This window comes from Aquarana catesbeiana, linkage group LG09, assembly GCF_042186555.1.
Source record: "Aquarana catesbeiana isolate 2022-GZ linkage group LG09, ASM4218655v1, whole genome shotgun sequence".
Lineage (NCBI taxonomy): Eukaryota > Metazoa > Chordata > Amphibia > Anura > Ranidae > Aquarana > Aquarana catesbeiana.
Genome location: NC_133332.1, coordinates 39,718,495 through 39,738,413, shown reverse-complemented (window position 1 = coordinate 39,738,413; position 19,919 = coordinate 39,718,495). Strand labels below are relative to the sequence as shown.

Here is a 19,919-nt window from a genome sequence, read left to right as displayed (position 1 = left end):
CTTTCACTATGGAATGTGTGAAAGTGAACCTGTGACCAGACTATAAATAACAAAGTATTTACATAAATTGTATATGCAGTAAAAGCACTTTGAAACTAGCCCTCATTCACCTGTGTAGCTATGGGCATTATGAAGAAATTAGGGGTTGCTCACATCATATTTAGAGAATTGCATTTTTATGTACCTGTAAAACACAGGTCTCTGCAAGGGCACATGGGGATGACTTGTGTAGCGCACTACTCCCTTGGGAGCTCCAAAGTTGTTCATTACCTTTATGTCAATGACCCTCGATCTTCCTTCCCATGCATCTTCAAAACACCAGACAGACTTTATTATTTATAAAGAACTTTAACTTTATTCTTGAACTCTGGTTGATATAACAAATAAATAGAGGATATGAGATGCCTCTATAAATTCTGGTTCCTGTCCTTGATCGTATGTACTCCGCCTTTTGTGAACTGACCAGCATCACTCTGAATAATGCTGTGGATAAAAGATTCCAAAGTCCCAGGCCTCCACCACCTAATTCTGGACTCTTGTAACCAATACCTGTCAGTTCTGGATAAGTGTCTCTTACTAGGTCCTTGGACACATAGCAAGTTTACGGATAAGCACTACTGGGTTGCACTCCCTTTGCTAACTCCCAATCAACAGTCCATGTTACTCACAGAAAGTCAATTCCCAGTTTCCTCTGTCCACTTTGCTCCTACTACCTCCTCCTCATGGTAGTCTGGCACACCCCCGGCTGGGGCGCTCAGTTTCTCCTCTGGTCTACATGGCAATTTCTCTTCCTCCTATCCAGCACTGGGGTCTCTGAACCACCCAGGCCTTCAAGCCTCCTCCTTCAGACTCCCAAACTCCTCCTGCCATCCAGCACTGGGGTCTCTGAACCACCCAGGCCTTCAGGCCTCCTCCTGCTGGACTCTTACATGGTTCCAACTCCTCACAAACTCCTCCAAAAACTCCTCCCAGGAAGTGTGTGACCCCAGCTTATATACAAGTCCCGCGCCTGCCAATACAATTTAATGATTGGTCCAGAGTTCTCCACATAAGCTGCCTGCCACTCAGGTCCCAAATCCTGCCTCCCTTCCAATACAATTTCACTGGAAGGATGAGGGGACTTCCTTGAGCCAGAGTGTAGGTGGCCACACCCCCCTCTATTCTATCACTCACACCCTCACATAAACAATAAGGCCTAAGGAAAAAAAGCAAAGCCTTGGCCAAATTTACCTATCACTAATTACAGAAACACATTAAGCACCCGCCTGAATGGGGGGGGGGGGGCGCTACACTTGTTTTAAAGCTCTTTTAGGCTACATGTACACTAGTTTACATGAATATATTTAGTACCCATTTGGGGCCCATGGGTACCTACGTATTAATCGTGCCACATTCTAAATTTGCTACATAATATTGAAAATTTGAGAAATCATGGACATTAAAGGTGTATATATATATATATCCCCACTGATATTTGAGCTGCACTGTGGCTGTGTCTAGGTCCCCCACCCTGTATCCCATTGTGAGTGAGTCGTTTTTGATGAAATACATTTTGTATATAAGAGATCATTTATGTGCAAAAATATATTCTAATATGCATATGTTCTTATTTGATTAGATTGATTAAAATCTCCTGAAGAAGCAACTAAGTCGTGAACCATGTAGAGCGGAACAGTAAAATGTTCACTGAGGACAAGTAAAATCCCAATACCTGGAGGATATGTGAACATTCTGGTGTATGCCATCTCATGTACATGGTTTTTATAGATGCAGTATTGTTCTCTTGAAGGGGTTTACACTTTGTCTATAAATCAAAGACATTTTATTGACCTGCATTACAAAGTTTTTTTATAACAATATAGCAGTTAAATAAAAAAACATATTCTGTCAAAATTATATGATTTATAGACAAAGTGTAAAGGCCTTCAAGAGAACAATACTGCATCTATAAAAACCATGTACATGAGATGGTATACACCAGAATGTTCACATATCCTCCAGGTATTGGGGTTTTACTTGTCCTCAGTGAACATTTCACTGTTCCGCTCTACATGGTTCACGACTTAGTTGCTTCTTCAGGAAATTTTAATCAATCTAATCAAATAAGAACATATGCATATTAGAATATATTTTTGCACATAAATGATCCCTTATATACAAAATGTATTTCATCAAAAACGACTCACTCACAATGGGATGCAGGGTGGGGGACCTAGACACAGCCACAGTGCAGCTCAAATATCAGTGGGGACATACATATCTGCCAAGAGAATGGCAAGGGTGGCATATAATATATGCTTACCTGACATTCAATAAAAAGTATAGTGTTTGTAAATAGTAATTACATACCCCTTCATGTTTGGTAGGAAGTACTGCCACTGAGCATGGGCGACAGCCACAGACATTGCAAAGTATCACTGTGGCATGAATACAAACTTGTCTGGCTGCCTTTGCAGCATGAAAGGCAGCAAAAATGTGGCTCCACTGCCTGTTTTTACTGTCCCCCTGGCCACAAATGTAAATAAGCCTTTACTATATATTCTGAGCACAGGTTCAATTTAGGAAAGCAAGTGTAACCCCTTGTGAATTCCCTCCTGATATCTGCCAGGTGACAATGGGGAATTTCTTCTTTTTATATTACAACTCTGGGACTAATCAGGTGATTTACTGTAGTACATCATGTAAGTAGTAAAATAAGATTCTCTAGCTTAGTTGGCAAAGCATTTTAATATCTTTAGAGCTCTACAGGTCTTTATTGAGCAATGAATTGGAGATGCAGAATTAGAATTTAAAATTTTTTGTTTCTTTAGATTTCAATTTGAACTTCCCAAACCCTGTAAGCACCATTTTTCCTAACCCACGTTGGTTTAATAAGGAAGCAATATATGAGGACCACCAAGATCTGAACGGCAATGGAAATTCTAAGAAATGTCCACCTTACACTACTATTAAAGCAGGTAATAAAATAATTGAATAAAAGGGACTTTTGCAGTAAAAATATTTGCCAACATTCAATCAAGCTGGTCAACACAGAAAACCTAGTTATAAACTGTTTATAATATTAATATTAAAAACAGAAGTTTTTGCTGCACACGGTCACGTAAAAATGTAAGTACATCCCATAGAAATTGTTGACTTTTTCAATATATTTGACCAGGCAAACATTAGCTCCTTAATCAAACTGTACCACAGATAGAAGTGATGTACTTAAATAAAAATAAAAGAAAATGGGCCTTTTTAATCATTTACTTAACAAAAATATCAATAGATATAATGATGTACTGTTGACGTACACCCTTGGCCTTACGGAAGCTGGTATTATCTTCCATAGCAGACATGCCTTCCTCTTGGAATTTTTTAAAACTTTCCACCAGTCTCTGGCATCAACTCAATTTTTTACTATTCCTTCAAGAAAAATTCCTTCAGGTGCAAGATGCCTGTAACTTTCCTTGCAAGAAATGTCCACTTTAAATGACCAACAACATTTCATTGTAAATTAACCATAACCTACCTTTTATTCTTTTTGAGACATTCCTTGGTGGATTTGCTAGTGTTCTTCAGATCGTTATCATATTGAAACATCCATTTCCTGTAGAACTAAAGCTTTTGGACAGGTAGACTTACATTCTCGTTAAGCCCACTTGATATGATGTAGCAGTCATAGTCGACTCGATGACTGCAAGTCAGGCTTAAAGCAGCAAATAAACCATAACATGTCCACCACAATGCTTCACAGTTGGTACAAGGTTCTTCTACTGAAATGCTGTCTTTGGTAATAGTAGCAGTATACGTGTGTAACAAACCAAACAACTCTATCTACCTCAACACTGCCAATTCTACCTATATTTGGAATTGGCTTGGTATTGTAAGGATCAAACCTAGTAATGCCCTGTACACACGGTCGGATTTTCCGATGGAAAATGTGTGATAGGACCTTGTTATCGGAAATTCCAACCGTGTGTGGGCTCCATCACACATTTTCCATAGGAATTTCCGACACACAAAGTTTGAGAGCTTGCTATAAAATTTTCCGACAACAAAATCCGTTGTCGGAAATCCTGATCGTGTGTACACAAATCCGACGCACAAAGTGCCACGCATGCTCATAATAAATTAAGAGACGAAAGCTATTGTCTACTGCCCCGTTTATAGTCCCGACGTACGTGTTTTACGTCACCATGTTCAGAACGATCAGATTTTCCGACAACTTTGTGCGACCGTGTGTATGAAAGACAAGTTTGAGCCAACATCCGTCGGAAAAAATCCATGGATTTTGTTGTCGGAATGTCCGATCAATGTCCGACCGTGTGTACGGGGCATAAGTTTACCTCTATACAAAGATTTCTGCTTCAAGACATTCATTATTATTTTATAATGAATTGTAACTTTACTTAAAAATAAATAAATAAATAACTAAATAACCACCTCTCTGAGTTAGCTGCAAAAATTGCAAGGATTTCAGTATTCAGTTTTTCAGTTTTTTTATTAACTTTGCACATGTTTAGGTAATTTTAGCAAAGCATTTTTTCACTACATAACCTGAGCTTAGTGAACATTTTACTTTTAATAAATCAACCTCATAAATTGCAGTCATTTCCTGTGTCAGGGCATGTCTGCTATAATTCTTCAATTAGCATCAGATTTGTAATATGACAACCTGCGAGCTAAAATATGTGTTTAGACAAGTTTAAGGGCAGAAATAAAACCCTCACAGCTAGTGTGTCCAGGAGCAGCAAAGTTTTGGCAGAAAAAACACTTGATTACTAAATGCACCTATGTGCTAGGTAAGTTTACCTCTTGAGAGTTAATTGATTTCAATAGTCAGAACAAATTATTATTCCAGAAAATGAATTGAATTAACATCCAAACACTTGACGCGCCTAAACACGTTACGTAAGTTTACAAGCATCAAAAGTTTTTCTGCCAAAACTCTGCTGCCAGGAGGAAAGGAGTCTAGGAGAGTTGGCAAGACATCCAGTGTGCATGAAGCCTAAAGGGCCCAGCATACTTAAAGGGGCTTCAGCTTTTCTTATTGCAAATTCGGGACTGATCTGGTGATTATATAAAAGGCAGTCCCTCCCACTTAAAATCCAAGTATGCAACAAGCTGCTGCTCACCTGTGTCAGGTATCCATGTCTGCAAGTGTGGTGCAACGGAAGGCTCCAACACATGTAAATGAATGAATATAGCCGGCACCCACTGTAGCTCTTGCAATACTTTACTTACTTGAGGGAATACAACATACAGTCCTCCAGTCTCATGCGTAGCTATAATTAAGATCCACTGAGCCCCAAGAGATAAAGCAGGTGTCGTCTATATTCATTCAGTCTCTCGAACTTGGCAGTGACTTTTAGAAAGCAGTATCACACCCAGAACCCTGTAGATTAGGGGTCTCCAAACTTTCTAATCAAAAGGCCAGTTCACTGTGATTCAGACTTTAGGGAGGGCCGGACTGTGGTCATTGGGAATGGAAAATATCCCGGCATCAATGGGAGTACACAATGCCCAATCTTTGGTGTCATTGGGCCCCATTGTTGTTGTCATTGGTAGATATTGTGCCACATCATTGGTGTCAGTGGCAAGAACCTTTGCTAGTGTCAGTAGATGAAATAGTGTCCTAAGGGCCAGATAAAAGCAATCAGAGTGCTGCATCCATCCCCCGGACTGCTGTTTGGAGACCACTGCTGTAGATCATTACTAAACTATACACTTCAGTATATCATCTTATATTTTAAGTAAATATATAATGTTTTCACTTTCTTTCAGAAAACACAGGAACTCTTGTTCCTAGACCACCTGAGTTTAACCATGATGTAATACACTTGGACTACCAGAATCTCAACATCAGAAGCAATCCTAATACAGTTCTACACTCCTCTTATTATAAATCAGGTAAAAATTAAATAGTATTGGAATTGTTTATAGGTCTGCAGTTCTAATTCCTCAACCTACTTTACTCACATTGAGTATATTTCAACAGATATCAATATATCATAAATCAAGTTTTACAGCACAAAAAAACCCCCTCCTAATCTTTAAAAAAAAAGAAAATAATATCTTTCCCCTTCAACACATAAATCTAAAATATACAAAACATACTGTATGTTCAAAACTTACTATATATTCATAAAATGCTATACAAAAAATCATATACTAATAGAATGCTTATAAAGAAGTGCATACAGGTATTTCTGCATTAATGTCTAATATCTATAAATTAATACGAGCCAACAATAAAAAATATAAATTGCATAATAAAAGGAGAACTCTACAAAGAATAAAATTTGCCTGTCTTGAATGCCCAGCAATTCTATGTCATGGATACCCCCTGTATTATTGTCCATAGGTAAAATAAAAATTTTATAGAAACAAGTTTAACTCAACTTTTTTAATAAAAACAGAACACATTTTTAACCTGGTTCGTTACATATATTGGAAGGATTTTTGCAAACTTCCTTAAAATTCAAATGTTTTGGGATCTTCTCTACACATCGAGGATATACAGTAGCAGGTTACATGGCAATAACAGTTTAATTTTTTTATCAGTTTAACAAAAAAGGTGTTTGCAGATTGATATAGAAAGGTCATCTTAATAACATTAAAGTCTAACTTATTTTTTCTTTTGTTTTTAATAGAGTGATAAGAATTATGTCAGTTTTTTTTTAACACTGTCTGTGACCCCATTGGTGAGATCTTTGCCTACTTCATTTCCATGTGACATCCAAAAATAGGAATATAGCTGTCAGCAGCAAATAATGCATAGACGGCAATAAAACATTATCAGACTTTCCAACCTTTTACCACTATACTAGAAATGGGTTTTTGTTTGTGTCCCAATTTGAGAGATTCCCCATGACTTTCTGTCTGGAAAAAAAGGGAGAGGGAAATCTGGCCACTAGAGACACAAAATGCAATAAAAAGAATTATGAAATCTTTCTGTAATTCAAAAGTACTGGAGTCAGGCACAGCCAAGTAACTACCATTTTCAAAGGAGGCCCAGGAATAGCATCCCCCATACTTTCTCATGACACTTTAACTGATGCTCTGGCTCCATATGATTTATTACAATACAAGCTAAATTGCTGCTGCTGGGAAAAATGCAATTTATGGTGTGTGTACTGCAGTTCCACGGCATTACCTAGATCAACATACATTTTGAATAAAAAGTAAGGTCCATGTAGTGATGAGACAAATATCATAAATTGGATGTCTGACACTCTTATGCCCCGTTCACACGGTCCGATTTTCAGACGTAAAATGTGTGATAGGACCTTGTTGTGGGAAATTCTGACCATGTGTAGGCTCCATCACACATTTTCCATTGGATTTTCCGACACACAAAGTTTGAGAGCAGGCTATAAAATTTTCCGACAACAAAATCGTGTGTACACAAATCCATCGCACAAAGTGCCATGCATGCTCAGAATAAATAAAGAGATGAAAGATATTGGCTACTGCCCCGTTTATAGTCCCGACATACGTGTTTTACGTCACCGCGTTCAGAATGATTTGATCTTCCGACAACTTTGTGTGACCATGTGTATGCAAGGCAAGTTTGAGCCAACATCCGTCAGAAAAAATCCTAGTATTTTGTTGACGGAATGTCCGATCAATGTCCGACCGTGTGTACGGGGCATTAATGTGTTTTACAGATGATCATATTAATCATATGAATAACCATATGAATACACACTTTCAGTACTGAACGTGTGGAAGTGAACCTGTGCCCAGACTATAAATAACAAAGTATTTACTTAAATTGTACATGCAGTAAAAGCACTTTAAAACTAGTCCTCATTCACCTGTGTAGTTGTGGACATTATGGAGAAATTAGGGGTTGCTCACACCATATTCAGAGAACTGGGTTTTTCTGTACTTATGAAATCCATCCAATCTATGATAGACCTCCTGATATGTGCCAGGCGTCAATGAGGAATTTCTTCTTTTTATATTACAACCCCGGGACTAATCAAGTGACTTATTGTAGTACATTATGTAAGTAGTAAAATAAGATGCTCTAGCTTAGTAGGCAATGCATTTTAATATCTTCAGAGCCCTACAGGTCTTTATTCAGCAATACATTGGAGATGCAGAATTAGAATTTCTAATGTTTCTTTTTTTTTTTTTTGGCTTTTTTTCTTTAGATTTAAATTTGAACTTCCCAAACCCTTTACCAAGCACCATTATTCCTAACCCACGTTGGTTTAATAATGAAGCAATACATAAGGACCACCAAGATCTGAACGCCAACCGAAATTCTAAGAAATGTCCACTTTCCACTAATATTAAAGCAGGTAATGAAATAACTAAATAAAAGGGACTTCTGCAGAAAACAGTAGAAAATATTCCCCATAGTTCAATCAAGCTGGTCAGCACACAAAACCTAATTATTAACTGCTTATAGCATTAATATTAAAAATAGTCATTTTTGCTGCACACAGTCATTAGATCCTTAATCAAACTGTGCCACAGATAGAAGTGATATACTTGAAAAAACAAACACAAATGTGCTTTTTTAATCATTTAACAAAATTATCAATATATGTATTGATGTACTGTTGAAGTGCACTCTTGGCCTTACGGTAGCTGGTATTGCCATCCTTAGCAGACATTCAGTATCTTCCTCTTGGCATTTTTTATAACTTCCACCAGTCTCTGACATCAACTCAATTTTTTACAATTCTTCCTTTAAAAAATTCCTTGATTTGCTGTAAGTTTCTTTGCAAGAAATACCCATTTCAAATGCCCCACAACATTTCAATGTGATTTAACCATAACCTCCCTTTTATTATTTTTGAGCCATTCCTTGGTGAGTTTGCCAGTGTTCTTCGGATAATTATTATGTTGAAATATTAATTTCAGACAGATAGTCACACATTCTTTTTAAGCACACTATGATATTATGTAGCATGCATAGTTGACTCAATGACTGCAAGCTGCCCAGGCCCTAAAGCAGCAAAGAAACCTCAAACCAAAACATTTCTACCACCATGCTTCATAGTTGGTATAATGTTCTTCTACTAAAATGGGGGTTTTGCCCACAGTAGCAATAGACATGTATCACAAACCAAACAACTCCAATGCTTATTCATCAGTTCATAGCATATTGTTCCTGAAAGCCTGGTCTTTCTCATTGAATACTTATATGTTCAATGAGAAACTGTAGTCTGGTTCTAATGTTCTTCTTCGTAAGCAAAGGCTTTTTTTTTTCGCACACCTCCTATGCAGGTCAAATTGGTGCAATCTCTCTCTGGTTGTAGATGCATGTACTTTGACATCTACTGTTACAAGAGTTACCAGCAGATCACGCAGTTAAATGTTGGGGTTCTTCAAGACTTCTTTTAGCACCAAACAGGAAGCTCTTGGACTGAATTTGCAGGGCTGGCCAGTCATGAACAAATTAGTGTTTGCTTTTTCTACGCCACTTATGGACCCAATTCTTTTGTAGTTTTTGAATTTGTGATTTTAGCTGTCAAGGGATACATTTGCATGTGAAAAGTTCAGTACAGTTGTTAAAAATATCATTATATTTAAAAATGAAGGTAAAATAACCCAAATCTAAAAGAACATTCACATATTTATTATATTGTCAGCGTATGATTAGAATTATGAGCAGGATATTTAAAACATTTTAACAAGTAGTGGTGAGAAAGCCAGGCAAAGTTTGGTTCGCTGGATATTTGACAAACCTGGCATAAAGTTCACAAACCCTGAACAAAGTACCAAACCCTATTGCAGTCATCGGGGGCCAAATTTTGTCTTTTTTTTCTGCCTTTTTTCAAAAATAATTTGCTAACTTGATTAGAAAAAGGACACTGGCAGCTAAAAACTAGCGTAGGGGACATGCCCCAAAGCAAAAAAAAGAAAAAAGAATACAGTTCAGCAGGAACAGGATCTTTTTAGAGCAACATTTTAAATATTCCTTTAATGAGGTTAAACAAGCTTACGGCTGCAGTGGGGCCCATGAGTTTGTCTCAGAGCTATCCTGTAGAAGGGTCTGGGTGGCTGTAGAGCCACATGATCATTAGACGTGTGCAATTTCGTTTTGTTCCGAATTCGTTTTTGGACTAAATTCAACGAATTTGTCGATTCGGAAATTTTTTAATTAACGAAAACCCGTTTAACAATTTTTTCTGAAACTCGAAAATTATGAAGTTCGAAAATCCGAAATTTGAAAATCCTGAAATGCGAAAATTCTGAAATTAGAAAATGAGAAAATCCAAAAATAAGAACGAAAATTAGAAAATTCGGAAATTCTAAAATCCGAAAATAAAAGCGAAAAACCGAAAATTCAAAAGAACGAAAATCCAAAAATTAGAACGAAAATCCAAAAATTCGAAAAACCCAAAAATTGAGAATCCGAAATAACTAACTAATAATAACTATTACTAACTATTAAATTATAGGTATTGGCATTTCCCTTCAAATTTGGATGTTAGTGAACGTAACGAATACAAATTTATCCAAAGTTACAAATTATCCAAAATAACGAATGCTGCATCTAATTGAATGGAACATAAAGAATTAATAATAATAAATAATAAAAATAATAATAAAAATTGTTTTATTATTATTATTATTATTTATTATTATTAATTAGTTTTGTTCCATTTGTTTAGATGCTGCATTCATTATTTTGGATAATTTGTAACTTTGGATAAATTTGTACTTGTTATGTTGACTAACAGCCAAATTTGAAAGGAAATTCCAATACCTATAATTTAATAGTTACGGTAGTTATTATTTTGGATTTTCGAATTTTCGGATTTTTGCTCTTACTTTTGGGTTTTTGTTCTTTCGAATTTTAGGATTTTTGTAATTATTTTCGAATTTTAGGATTTTCGAATTCCGAAATTACTAATTATTCCGAAGTTACGAATTTATTAAAAATAACGAATTTCGATCAAAATGAATGACCCGAAAAATGAAAAAACTAAAACTAAAAAACAATTAAAGTGAAAATGATCATGTTTACGCGACGCATTAGATAAACATTAGGTATACAATTACTGATAATCTCAGCATTTTTTCAACATTATTCTTACAGGTAACAGTGCTGTACCTCGACTCGGCGCAATCTTCATTCTTCTGTACTTAGTTCCATCAGCCGCAGCAGACCTTGTTCCACGTAAGGTCATTTTTAAATAATTGACATTGCAATCAAATGTGTTCATTTTTTTACTAGTGATCTTGTTGATAGTCGCTTGTTTACATGGGAGAAAAATACATTCTTTGTGCATGTGGAACCCCCTTTTCTGCTGCCATCAGTTTGCTTTCCTGTTAAATACAGTTTTGTTCTTTAAAGTAGACATTTCCTGAAAGAAACATGGAGGCTTCTGCTGCTGACTTTTTATGCTGTTCTCCTGGCTTTAATGCTGATCCTAGGTCTTTACTATTTTAGGTCATTGGCCTGGAACAAGTGTTAAGATAAGTCCCGTCTTACAGCACAATTCCAGACTATGCCCCCTCAGTCACCCGCCCCCCCCCCCCATTCCCCAGAGGCCCCTGTCAGTATTTTTTCTTTTTTTAATTACCGTTTCCGGTAAATACTTGCCTTTTCTGGATTTTCTTAGACCAGGTACTGTAAGTGACACACATGATCTTCTAACGTCTCAGCTTTTCTTTGGCCTGGGTGGTCCTCAGAGATGCAACTATAATGATATTGGCACTACTCTGCATGTTTATTCTTGAGTACAAAGTGCCATGGTGAAGTAGCCTCTGGGAACTGGTCCTTGATGCACTGCACTCACTTGATGTCCCCAGTCCTCAAAGAAGAGGAGTATTACAATCTGGTGAGTGACTCAGAGAGTATCAAAGCCATTGAATGTTAATATCTGCCTAGAAACAAGCATTAAATATATATATTTACTGTATTTACCCTGAATCTTAAAGTAAATAGTGGCACTAAAGCCTAACTAATGAACAAACAGACACCCAGTGACAAGTGATGGTCACTAAATTAATAGTGGATACAATGATAGTCCGTGATTAAACAGTCCATAGGAAGGCCAGATTGTCTCAAACTGCAGTTGAATGGGACTAGTAGTCCTCCAAATCTTCCACCACATCACGTGCACTTAGTGATTCCACTGCCCTTTAGAAATGCACTACCAAGAAGAACATGGTTTACATTCTCATGCTCGGCAAATAAGCATCAACTCTCACAGGATTAAATCATCCAATGAAATCCAATCGTGTATACAATGTCATATCCTCTCCACTGGCTTGCTGAAGTAGGCGAGCCATGCAAATCCTGAATCAGATGGACTCACTGCTTTGCCTGTTTTCAAGTGTTCCCTTTATGAGAAAGCATGGTTTGTCAAGGCATCTGCTGATGCTGCTGTGGTTCCCAAAGCTGAAGCACGCAGTTGCAGTGGCCACCAGCAATTGTCTGTTTATTCATTAGTTAGGCTTAAAGTGGCAGCATTCCTCATTTACTACAGTATCCTCCACCCCTTCAACCTCTGCAGCAATGCTGGCAGCACTCATACGTCTATTTCCCAAAGACAACCTCTGGATATAATGATGAGCACGTGTACTCAACTTCTTTGGTCGACCATGGCGAGGCCTGTTCTGAGTGGAACCTGTCCTGTTAAACCACTGTATGGTCTTGGTCACCGTTCTGCAGCTCAGTTTCAGGGTCTTGGCAATCTTATTATAGCCTAGGCCATTTTTATGTAGAGCAAAAATTATTTTTTTCGGATCCTCAGAAAGTTCTTTGCCATGAGGTGCCATGTTGAACTTCCAGTGACCAGTATGAGAGAGTGAGAGCGATAACACCCAATTTAATACACCTGCTCCCCATTCACACCTGAGACCTTGTAACACTAACGAGTTACATGACACTGGGGAGGGAAAATGGCTAATTGGGCCCAATTTGAACATTTTCACTTAGAAGTGTACTCACTTTTGTTGGCTGTGTGTTAAGTTATTTTGAAGGGACAGCAAATTTACACTGTCATACAAGCTGTACACTCACTACTTTACATTGTAGTGTAATTTCTTCAGTGTTGTCACATGAAAAGATAAAATATTTACAAAAATGTGAGGAGTGTACTCACTTTTGTGAGATACTTTATATATTAAATTATACCTGCCTGGTGTTTCACAAAGTGAACTAGACCAAGTTCTGACTTCTAATGTTCCCCAGAGGGCACAACACTGGCAAGGTAACTCTCCCAATAAAGTTGAAACAATAAGGTCATGTGCACAGCTGCCTTCAGGCACCCAACGTAAGTTGCAACTTTATTTCCAGCTGTTGAATAACGCTGCCCTAAGGGTCGGTTCAAACTAGGACGACTTGTCAGGCAACTTAGCCGCCTGACAAGTAGCGTCCCGTTCTGTACATGGGAACCGTTCTAATCGGAGCGACGCAAGTCGCTCCGACTTAGAAAAAGGTTCCTGTACTACTTTGGGGGCGACTTGAGGCGACTTGCATAGACTTCTATATAGAAGTCGTTTTGCAAGTTGCCGCTGCAGTCGTGTTCAAGTCGTCTGAGGCAGTCGCGCTGGAAGTCGTGCTGCCTTAGTGTGAACCGACTCTTAGCAATAAATGGCTGCATGTGGGTATATGCTGTGGTTGTGTAAATTCATGCACTCACAAGGGAGTACATCCCTAAATGTGGCTTTTGTGTGTTCGGGAGGTTGTGTGTTAACACCCATGTGTGAATTTTTGCAAGCGTTGTGTATACACAAATTCAACTGCCTATAGTAATGAACAGCTGCATGCTGCTGCTTTCTCTCCTGAGTTACTAAATTTACAGTAGATAACTGAAAGAATCCATGAGCTCAAGGCCCCTTTCACCCGGGCAGTCTGATCAGGTCTGCCTGTAAGTTTTTCAGTAGGACCTGATCGGAAGGTCCATGCATTTCTATGAACAGGAGGGTGTAAATGTACTTGTGTCTGTTTACACCTGCCTACCTCTGAGTCCCATCTGGTCCACAAAATTTGTCGCCAGTGCCCATTTGTGTGTGCGTGCATCCACGCATGCGCATATGTTTTCTCCACGCGCTAATACATTTGCGCGAGTGTGACAATGCTTGTTTTGCATTGAGCTTTTGTTCAAACTTATGAGCATGCACATGAGTAAGAGCATGAGCCAACCTTCTCATTCCAACATGTACTGAGCTTATCTTACAGAAATCCTTCCAACAGGGTAATAGACAACAATCGAAAGCCAGTAGATTCTTTACCCATTCCTCAGCTTATCCAACACTTGGTTGGAGTTCCAGTTTAAACCGTCCAAGGCATCTATATTTAGCACTTGTGTCTTTTGTGTTTGCTTTCATCTATCCTTCATTTCACATTTTTTTCTCTTTTCTTTTAGAGAGTCACCAAGTAGGAATTGAGATCCTTCGAGATTCCAACAACCTAAATTGTACCCTTAAGATAGACAATGAGAATTCTCTATGCTATGGTGATTGTAATCAAAACCAAAAACACCAGGAAATGTTTATTAATAACATCGTTCAAAAATTGCTGAGCAATGTTTGTAAACAGCAGAAGACAGCCATGGAAGTAAACCAGATCTCCTTAATGAGAAAGCACAGCCTGAGCTCAGGTTAGTAATGAAACATACTTAGTGGATTGGAAACATAAAGTGTAATAAACAGCCTGTTGCTAATGCAAAGTAGCCAAGACTGTTCTAAAAATGAAATATAATCAGCTCCTGGTTCCTTACCCTATAGAGCAGTGGTTCTCAACCTGGGGGTCGGGACCCCCTTGGGGGTCAAATGACGATTTGCCAGGGGTCACCAAATCCTGGGCTGTTCCTGAAGCCCGCGCCACTCTCCCGGCTTCTTCGCGGCTGCCCAGCAGGGCTGTCTCTGGAGCCTGTGGCTGCCCAGCTGGGCTGTTCCTGGAGCCTGGGGCCTCCCAATCAGCCTCTTTGCAGCCACCCATTCAGTTCATGGCATGGGTGGGGGGCAGAGACTAGAGGTCAGCTGACTGGTGAGGAATGTGAAGTGGGAGGGGCTGGAGGAGACCCTATCTCCGGATTTCGGCATAGGTGACACTGCTGCGAGTGGAAGGGACTCGGGGAGCACTAAATTCCGTGGGTTAGGGGCGCAGAAATAATTTTACTGTTAGGGGTCCCCACAACTTGGGAAATTTTATCAAGGGGTCACGGCATTAGAAAGGTTGAGAACCACTGCTATAGAGAGTATATGTCTCATGTAAGTTTATGTTGTTCTCTGTATTTCAAGTGATAGTATACATACCTCCTAACTTTTTGAGATGGAACCGGGGACGCCTATTAGCAGAAATATGTAGGCATAAGACACACCCCCTGCCACACCCCCTTAGAGGAGAATTATACAAAAAAAATGATTCATTTAACCCACAAGTGTTTTTATTTTTTTTTACCACTACTATTTCTTGATACTGACTTTTGAAATCTACAAATGCAGCAATTTAGAAATTAGATGAAAGGTTTAACACTGGGAAAGACTTTTTGAATGATAAAAAATGTGTATTTTATATACTATACTATACAGATCAGACCAAAATGAGGGACAAATGAGGAGGAAAGAGGAATAGAGGGACTTTGTTTCAAATCAGGGACAGTTGGGAGCTATGAATATATAAGGAGGTGGAAAGGTTGAAGTGATTGTAAAGGTTCCACTTTTTTTGTTTTTTTTTAATAACAAACAAGTTATACTTATCTGCTCTGTAAAATGGTTTTGCACAGAGCAGCCTCGATCTTCTTCTTCTGGGGTTGGTGCTCTCCGCTCCTCCCCCTGCTGAGTGCCCCCATAGCAAGCTGCTTGCTATGGGGGCACTCATGCTTGCGATCGGGAGCTTTCCAATCATGGGACCACCATGACAGCCGAACACGACAGTCACATGACCATAAGCCCCATTCTGCCTCCAGGCATTCAAAACCCCTTAAAAGGCCGGCAGACGCCGGCTCTAAGTGGGAATGCTGAGAATGTATTAAGGTAAAAAACCTTGAGCCTTTAGTACCCCTTTAAGTGCAGCTGATACTCCATAGTTGACAGCTTTATATACACAGATGAAAAACATGTGTGAACTGCTTTACCTGCCAAAAGATCTGTCATTTTGTGCAGTAAGTTTTTTAAACCCCACATTACTGCCACACATTATAGTCAGATCCTGACCACTTATTTTTTCCCACTCCAGTAAAGGAAATACAGCATGGTCAAACCCATGACTCAATAGTGCTCGTTTTCCTTCAATCAGTAAGCTCCATTTGTCACTTGTATTTTATGGCTGGCTTTCAGTTCTCTCCTTCCCCTTCCCAGTGTATTCATAGAACCCATTTCATATGGATCAGAACATGAGACTAGTACAAAGACTGTATAAAGCAGAATGCTACTCACTTTTTTTGTCTTACAATAATTTGGCTCCTTCTCCCCTCTTACAGCTAATTGCACAAAATTGTATTTGTTTAGGGGGAGGGATCCTTTTTTAGTGGAACACAACAGAGCTCTAGCTCCCAAGGAGGGAATAGGGGACCTGGCTGACTCAGTGGAGGGCAACTTGTATGCAGCACATACAACTTCTGTATAGTATTGCACCTGCAACTTGAGAGCCTGAGAGGTAGAACAGATCTTCTCCTCATCCGCTGATTCATCCGACTGCCCCTAATCCTTGTCCCCAGATTCATCAACATCATCATCATCATCATCAGATTGTTGATCTTCTAACAGGGACCTCAGAGCAGAGGAAGGTGATCTACCCCGTTTTCTGCTCTTCTGTGAGGATGCTGAAATTAAAGCAACTAACCTGCCTTCTAAACCAACCAATGCTGCTGCTAGAGCGTCTTCAGTGACATATGCAGGAGCTGCAATGTTGGGAGAGGCTGCAATGCCTGACAGGGGCAATGGCTCATCCTGTGCGGCTGCCTCTCAGGGGAGGATGGTATCATGCAGGCATATCTAGAACCTCCAGATCCAGATGGCGACACTTTAGTGCCCCTTTTTCCTACCCCTGAACCCCTTCTACGGGGAGACATAGTCCTAAGCCCAAAAGCAGAGGTACTAATACAGGTACATCAACTGCTGAGCCTAGTGTGGCAATATACAAATGCCTGCTAATCTGCACAGCCTGATGCTGAGTAGGTGTCTTAGTATGCCTGAATCCAATCCACAAAGTTCTTACGTGCCCCAACACGCCTCTGTGTCACTTCACTTACACAGCTCTTGACGTCTGGGGTATTAAAAAATAAACACCTGCCCTGCGCTGTAGTGTGCCGCGCACGCTGCATGTGTACGATGATGGCAACCATGCCCCCCTCCCACCCCACCGCTCCGGCCGTAGAGAAAGGCACACTCCCTGCGCATGCGTAGGGGACAGCGGCGAGCGGGGGGAAGGGGGGAAAGGGGGGCCTTATCCAAAGGGACCGCCGTGGTACCCTAGACCCTAGACTATGCGGGACCCCCCCTTACAACTTATGTGGCAGAGGTTGAAGCGGAAGAGGTGAGCAGATCAAAAGACCGGCTGGACTGAGCTTTCATCCTGGAGAGCATGTAAGTAAAAACACCAGGTATGTCTCTTTACTCCCTCTAGTGGCAGAAAACAGGTAAGACATGCAACTACTCACAGAGGAGAACCCCAGGAATTTCTCAGGGCTGTCTTCACTTACCTTATCCCCACCTCAGGATACTGCTGAAAACCAGACAGATCCAACCTTCATCCATCATGGCGGGTTGTGTTGTGCCAACCTTCAGGGTCCTGTAGAGCACTCTGCCAGAAACCTTTGGACATTTTTTAATACGTGCCCAAAGTGCTGGATCCCAGAGTCCAGTCCTACAAGAGAGACATTACAGGAAAAACCTCGCTCTTCCACGAGGCCTGGGTACCATCCATTTTGGCATTTTTTTTCTGGCCTTCTTGGATGGATCCGGATGTGTAGCTCCTTAACCCCCAGCAGGGATCCTCAGCAGAGCTTCTTCTTAGCACATTCTTAACTGTGACCAACACCTTAGACATTGGCAAAAAAATTGAGGTACTCTCCATATGGGAGGGGTTATATAGAGGGGAACTTCTCTTGTGATTAGGGTGTGCCAGTGTCCAATCACCTGATGGTGACATATAACCCACTAAGTAATTAACAGAGCTCTGTGTCCTGTGATGTATGAAAAATAAATATACATTTTAAATATGTTTCAGCTCACAGAGGTTTTCCATATCTGTCTACACACAATTTATTTCAAGGCGAACTCCAGACAAATATAAAAGACATTGGGGGTTATTTACTAAAGGCAAATCCACTTTGCACTACAAGTGCACTTGAAAGTGCAGTCGCTGTAGATCTGAGGGGGAAATAAAACACAGCATTTTTGCTTGTACATGATTGGATGATAAAATCAGCAGAGCTTCCCCTCATTTCAGCTCTTCTCCTCAGATCTACAGCGACTGCACTTCAAAGTGCACTTGTAGAGCAAAGTGGATTTTCCTTAAGGCCCCTTTCACACTTGTACAACTGGTCCCGCGATTTGGGACTGCGAAGTCGCACGACAAGTAATTTCCCATGATTTCCAATGACAATCATTCATATTAGTACGACTTCAAGTCGCTCCGACTTCAAAGTAGTCCCTGCACTACTTTTGGTCCGACTTTGATGCCAGTAACACAGGCATTCCCTGAAATCGCGGCAAAACCGTGGCCGTGAAGTCGCGGTAAAATTGCACGACTTTGAATTTGCAGTAGTGTGAAAGGGGCCTTAGTAAATCAACCCCAATGTATAAACCATATAAAGACAATAAATTAATGTATTTCTGTTTTCATTATTACATCATTGAATTTATTTTTAAATGCAAACAGCATCAGTTCTTGAATTTGACCTAGAATCAGGCTCTTGTAGTCCACCATATAGCAGAGCTCAGACCGGGAGAGGGAGAAACAGCAAACGGAGGCAATCAGTTGTACTGCATTGCTAAAGTGCTAACAAGGAACAGGCTTTGAGAGAGACACAATCTGTAACTGTTACTTTAACCACTTCAGCCCCGGAAGATTTGGCTGCTCAATGACCAGGCCATTTTTTGCGACACGGCACTGCGTCGTTTTAACTGACAATTGCCCGGTCGTGCGACATTGTACTCAAACAAAATTGACGTCCTTTTTTTCCAAATAGAGCTTTCTTTTGGTGGTATTTGATCACCTCTGCGGTTTTTATTTTTTGCTCTGTAAACAAAAGAAGAGCGACAATTTTGAAAAAAACACAATGGGGGTTATTTACGAAAGGCAAATCCACTTTGCACTACAAGTGCAAACTACAAGTGCAAAGTGCACTTGGAAGTGCAGTCGCTATAAATCTGAGGGGAAGATCTGAAATGAGGGAAAGCTCTGCTGATTTTATAATCCAATAATGTGCAAGCTAAAATGCTGTTTTTTATTTTCCTTGCATGTCCCCCTCAGATCTACTGCAACTGCACTTCCAAGTGCACTTTCAGTGCAATTTCAAGTGCACTTTGCACTTGTAGTGCAAAGTGGATTTGCCTTTCGTAAATAACCCCATTATCTTTTACTTTTTGCTATAATAAATATCCCAATTTAAAAAAAAAAAAAATTCTTTAGTTTAGGCCGATATGTATTCTTCTACATATTTTTGTTGAAAAAAAAAAAAATCGCAAAAAGCATATATTGATGTTTGCGCAAAAGTTTTAGCGTCTACAAAATAGGGGATAGATTTATGGTATTTTCATTATTTATTTTTTTTTTTTTTACTAGTAATGATATTGCGGCGGACAGATCAGACACTTTTGACACATTTTTTGGACCAGTGACATTTATATAGCGATCAGTGCTATATAAAAATACACTGATTACTGTATAAATGTCACTGGGAGGGAACGGGTTAACACTAGGGGGCGATCAAGGGGTTAACTGTGTTCCCTAGGTATGATCTAACTGTGGGGGGGATGGGACTGACTAGGGGAGGAGAGAGATTGTTGTT

General features: G+C 39.6%; 1 protein-coding gene across 4 annotated transcripts in view; it reads left to right on the top strand.

Annotated features, from left to right (window-relative positions):
• Nucleotides 1-19,919, top strand: part of LOC141107530 (uncharacterized) — an 87,333-nt gene that overhangs the window by 35,263 nt on the left and 32,151 nt on the right. For 3 of the 4 annotated variants that reach the window (XM_073598326.1, XM_073598325.1, XM_073598328.1), the window contains 5 exons: nucleotides 2,811-2,957; nucleotides 5,767-5,892; nucleotides 8,145-8,294; nucleotides 11,048-11,128; nucleotides 14,328-14,561. In XM_073598326.1, coding sequence (XP_073454427.1) covers nucleotides 2,811-2,957; nucleotides 5,767-5,892; nucleotides 8,145-8,294; nucleotides 11,048-11,128; nucleotides 14,328-14,561 — 738 coding nt within the window. The remainder of the gene's footprint in view (nucleotides 1-2,810; nucleotides 2,958-5,766; nucleotides 5,893-8,144; nucleotides 8,295-11,047; nucleotides 11,129-14,327; nucleotides 14,562-19,919) is intronic. The other variant, XM_073598329.1, reaches the window with a different exon arrangement.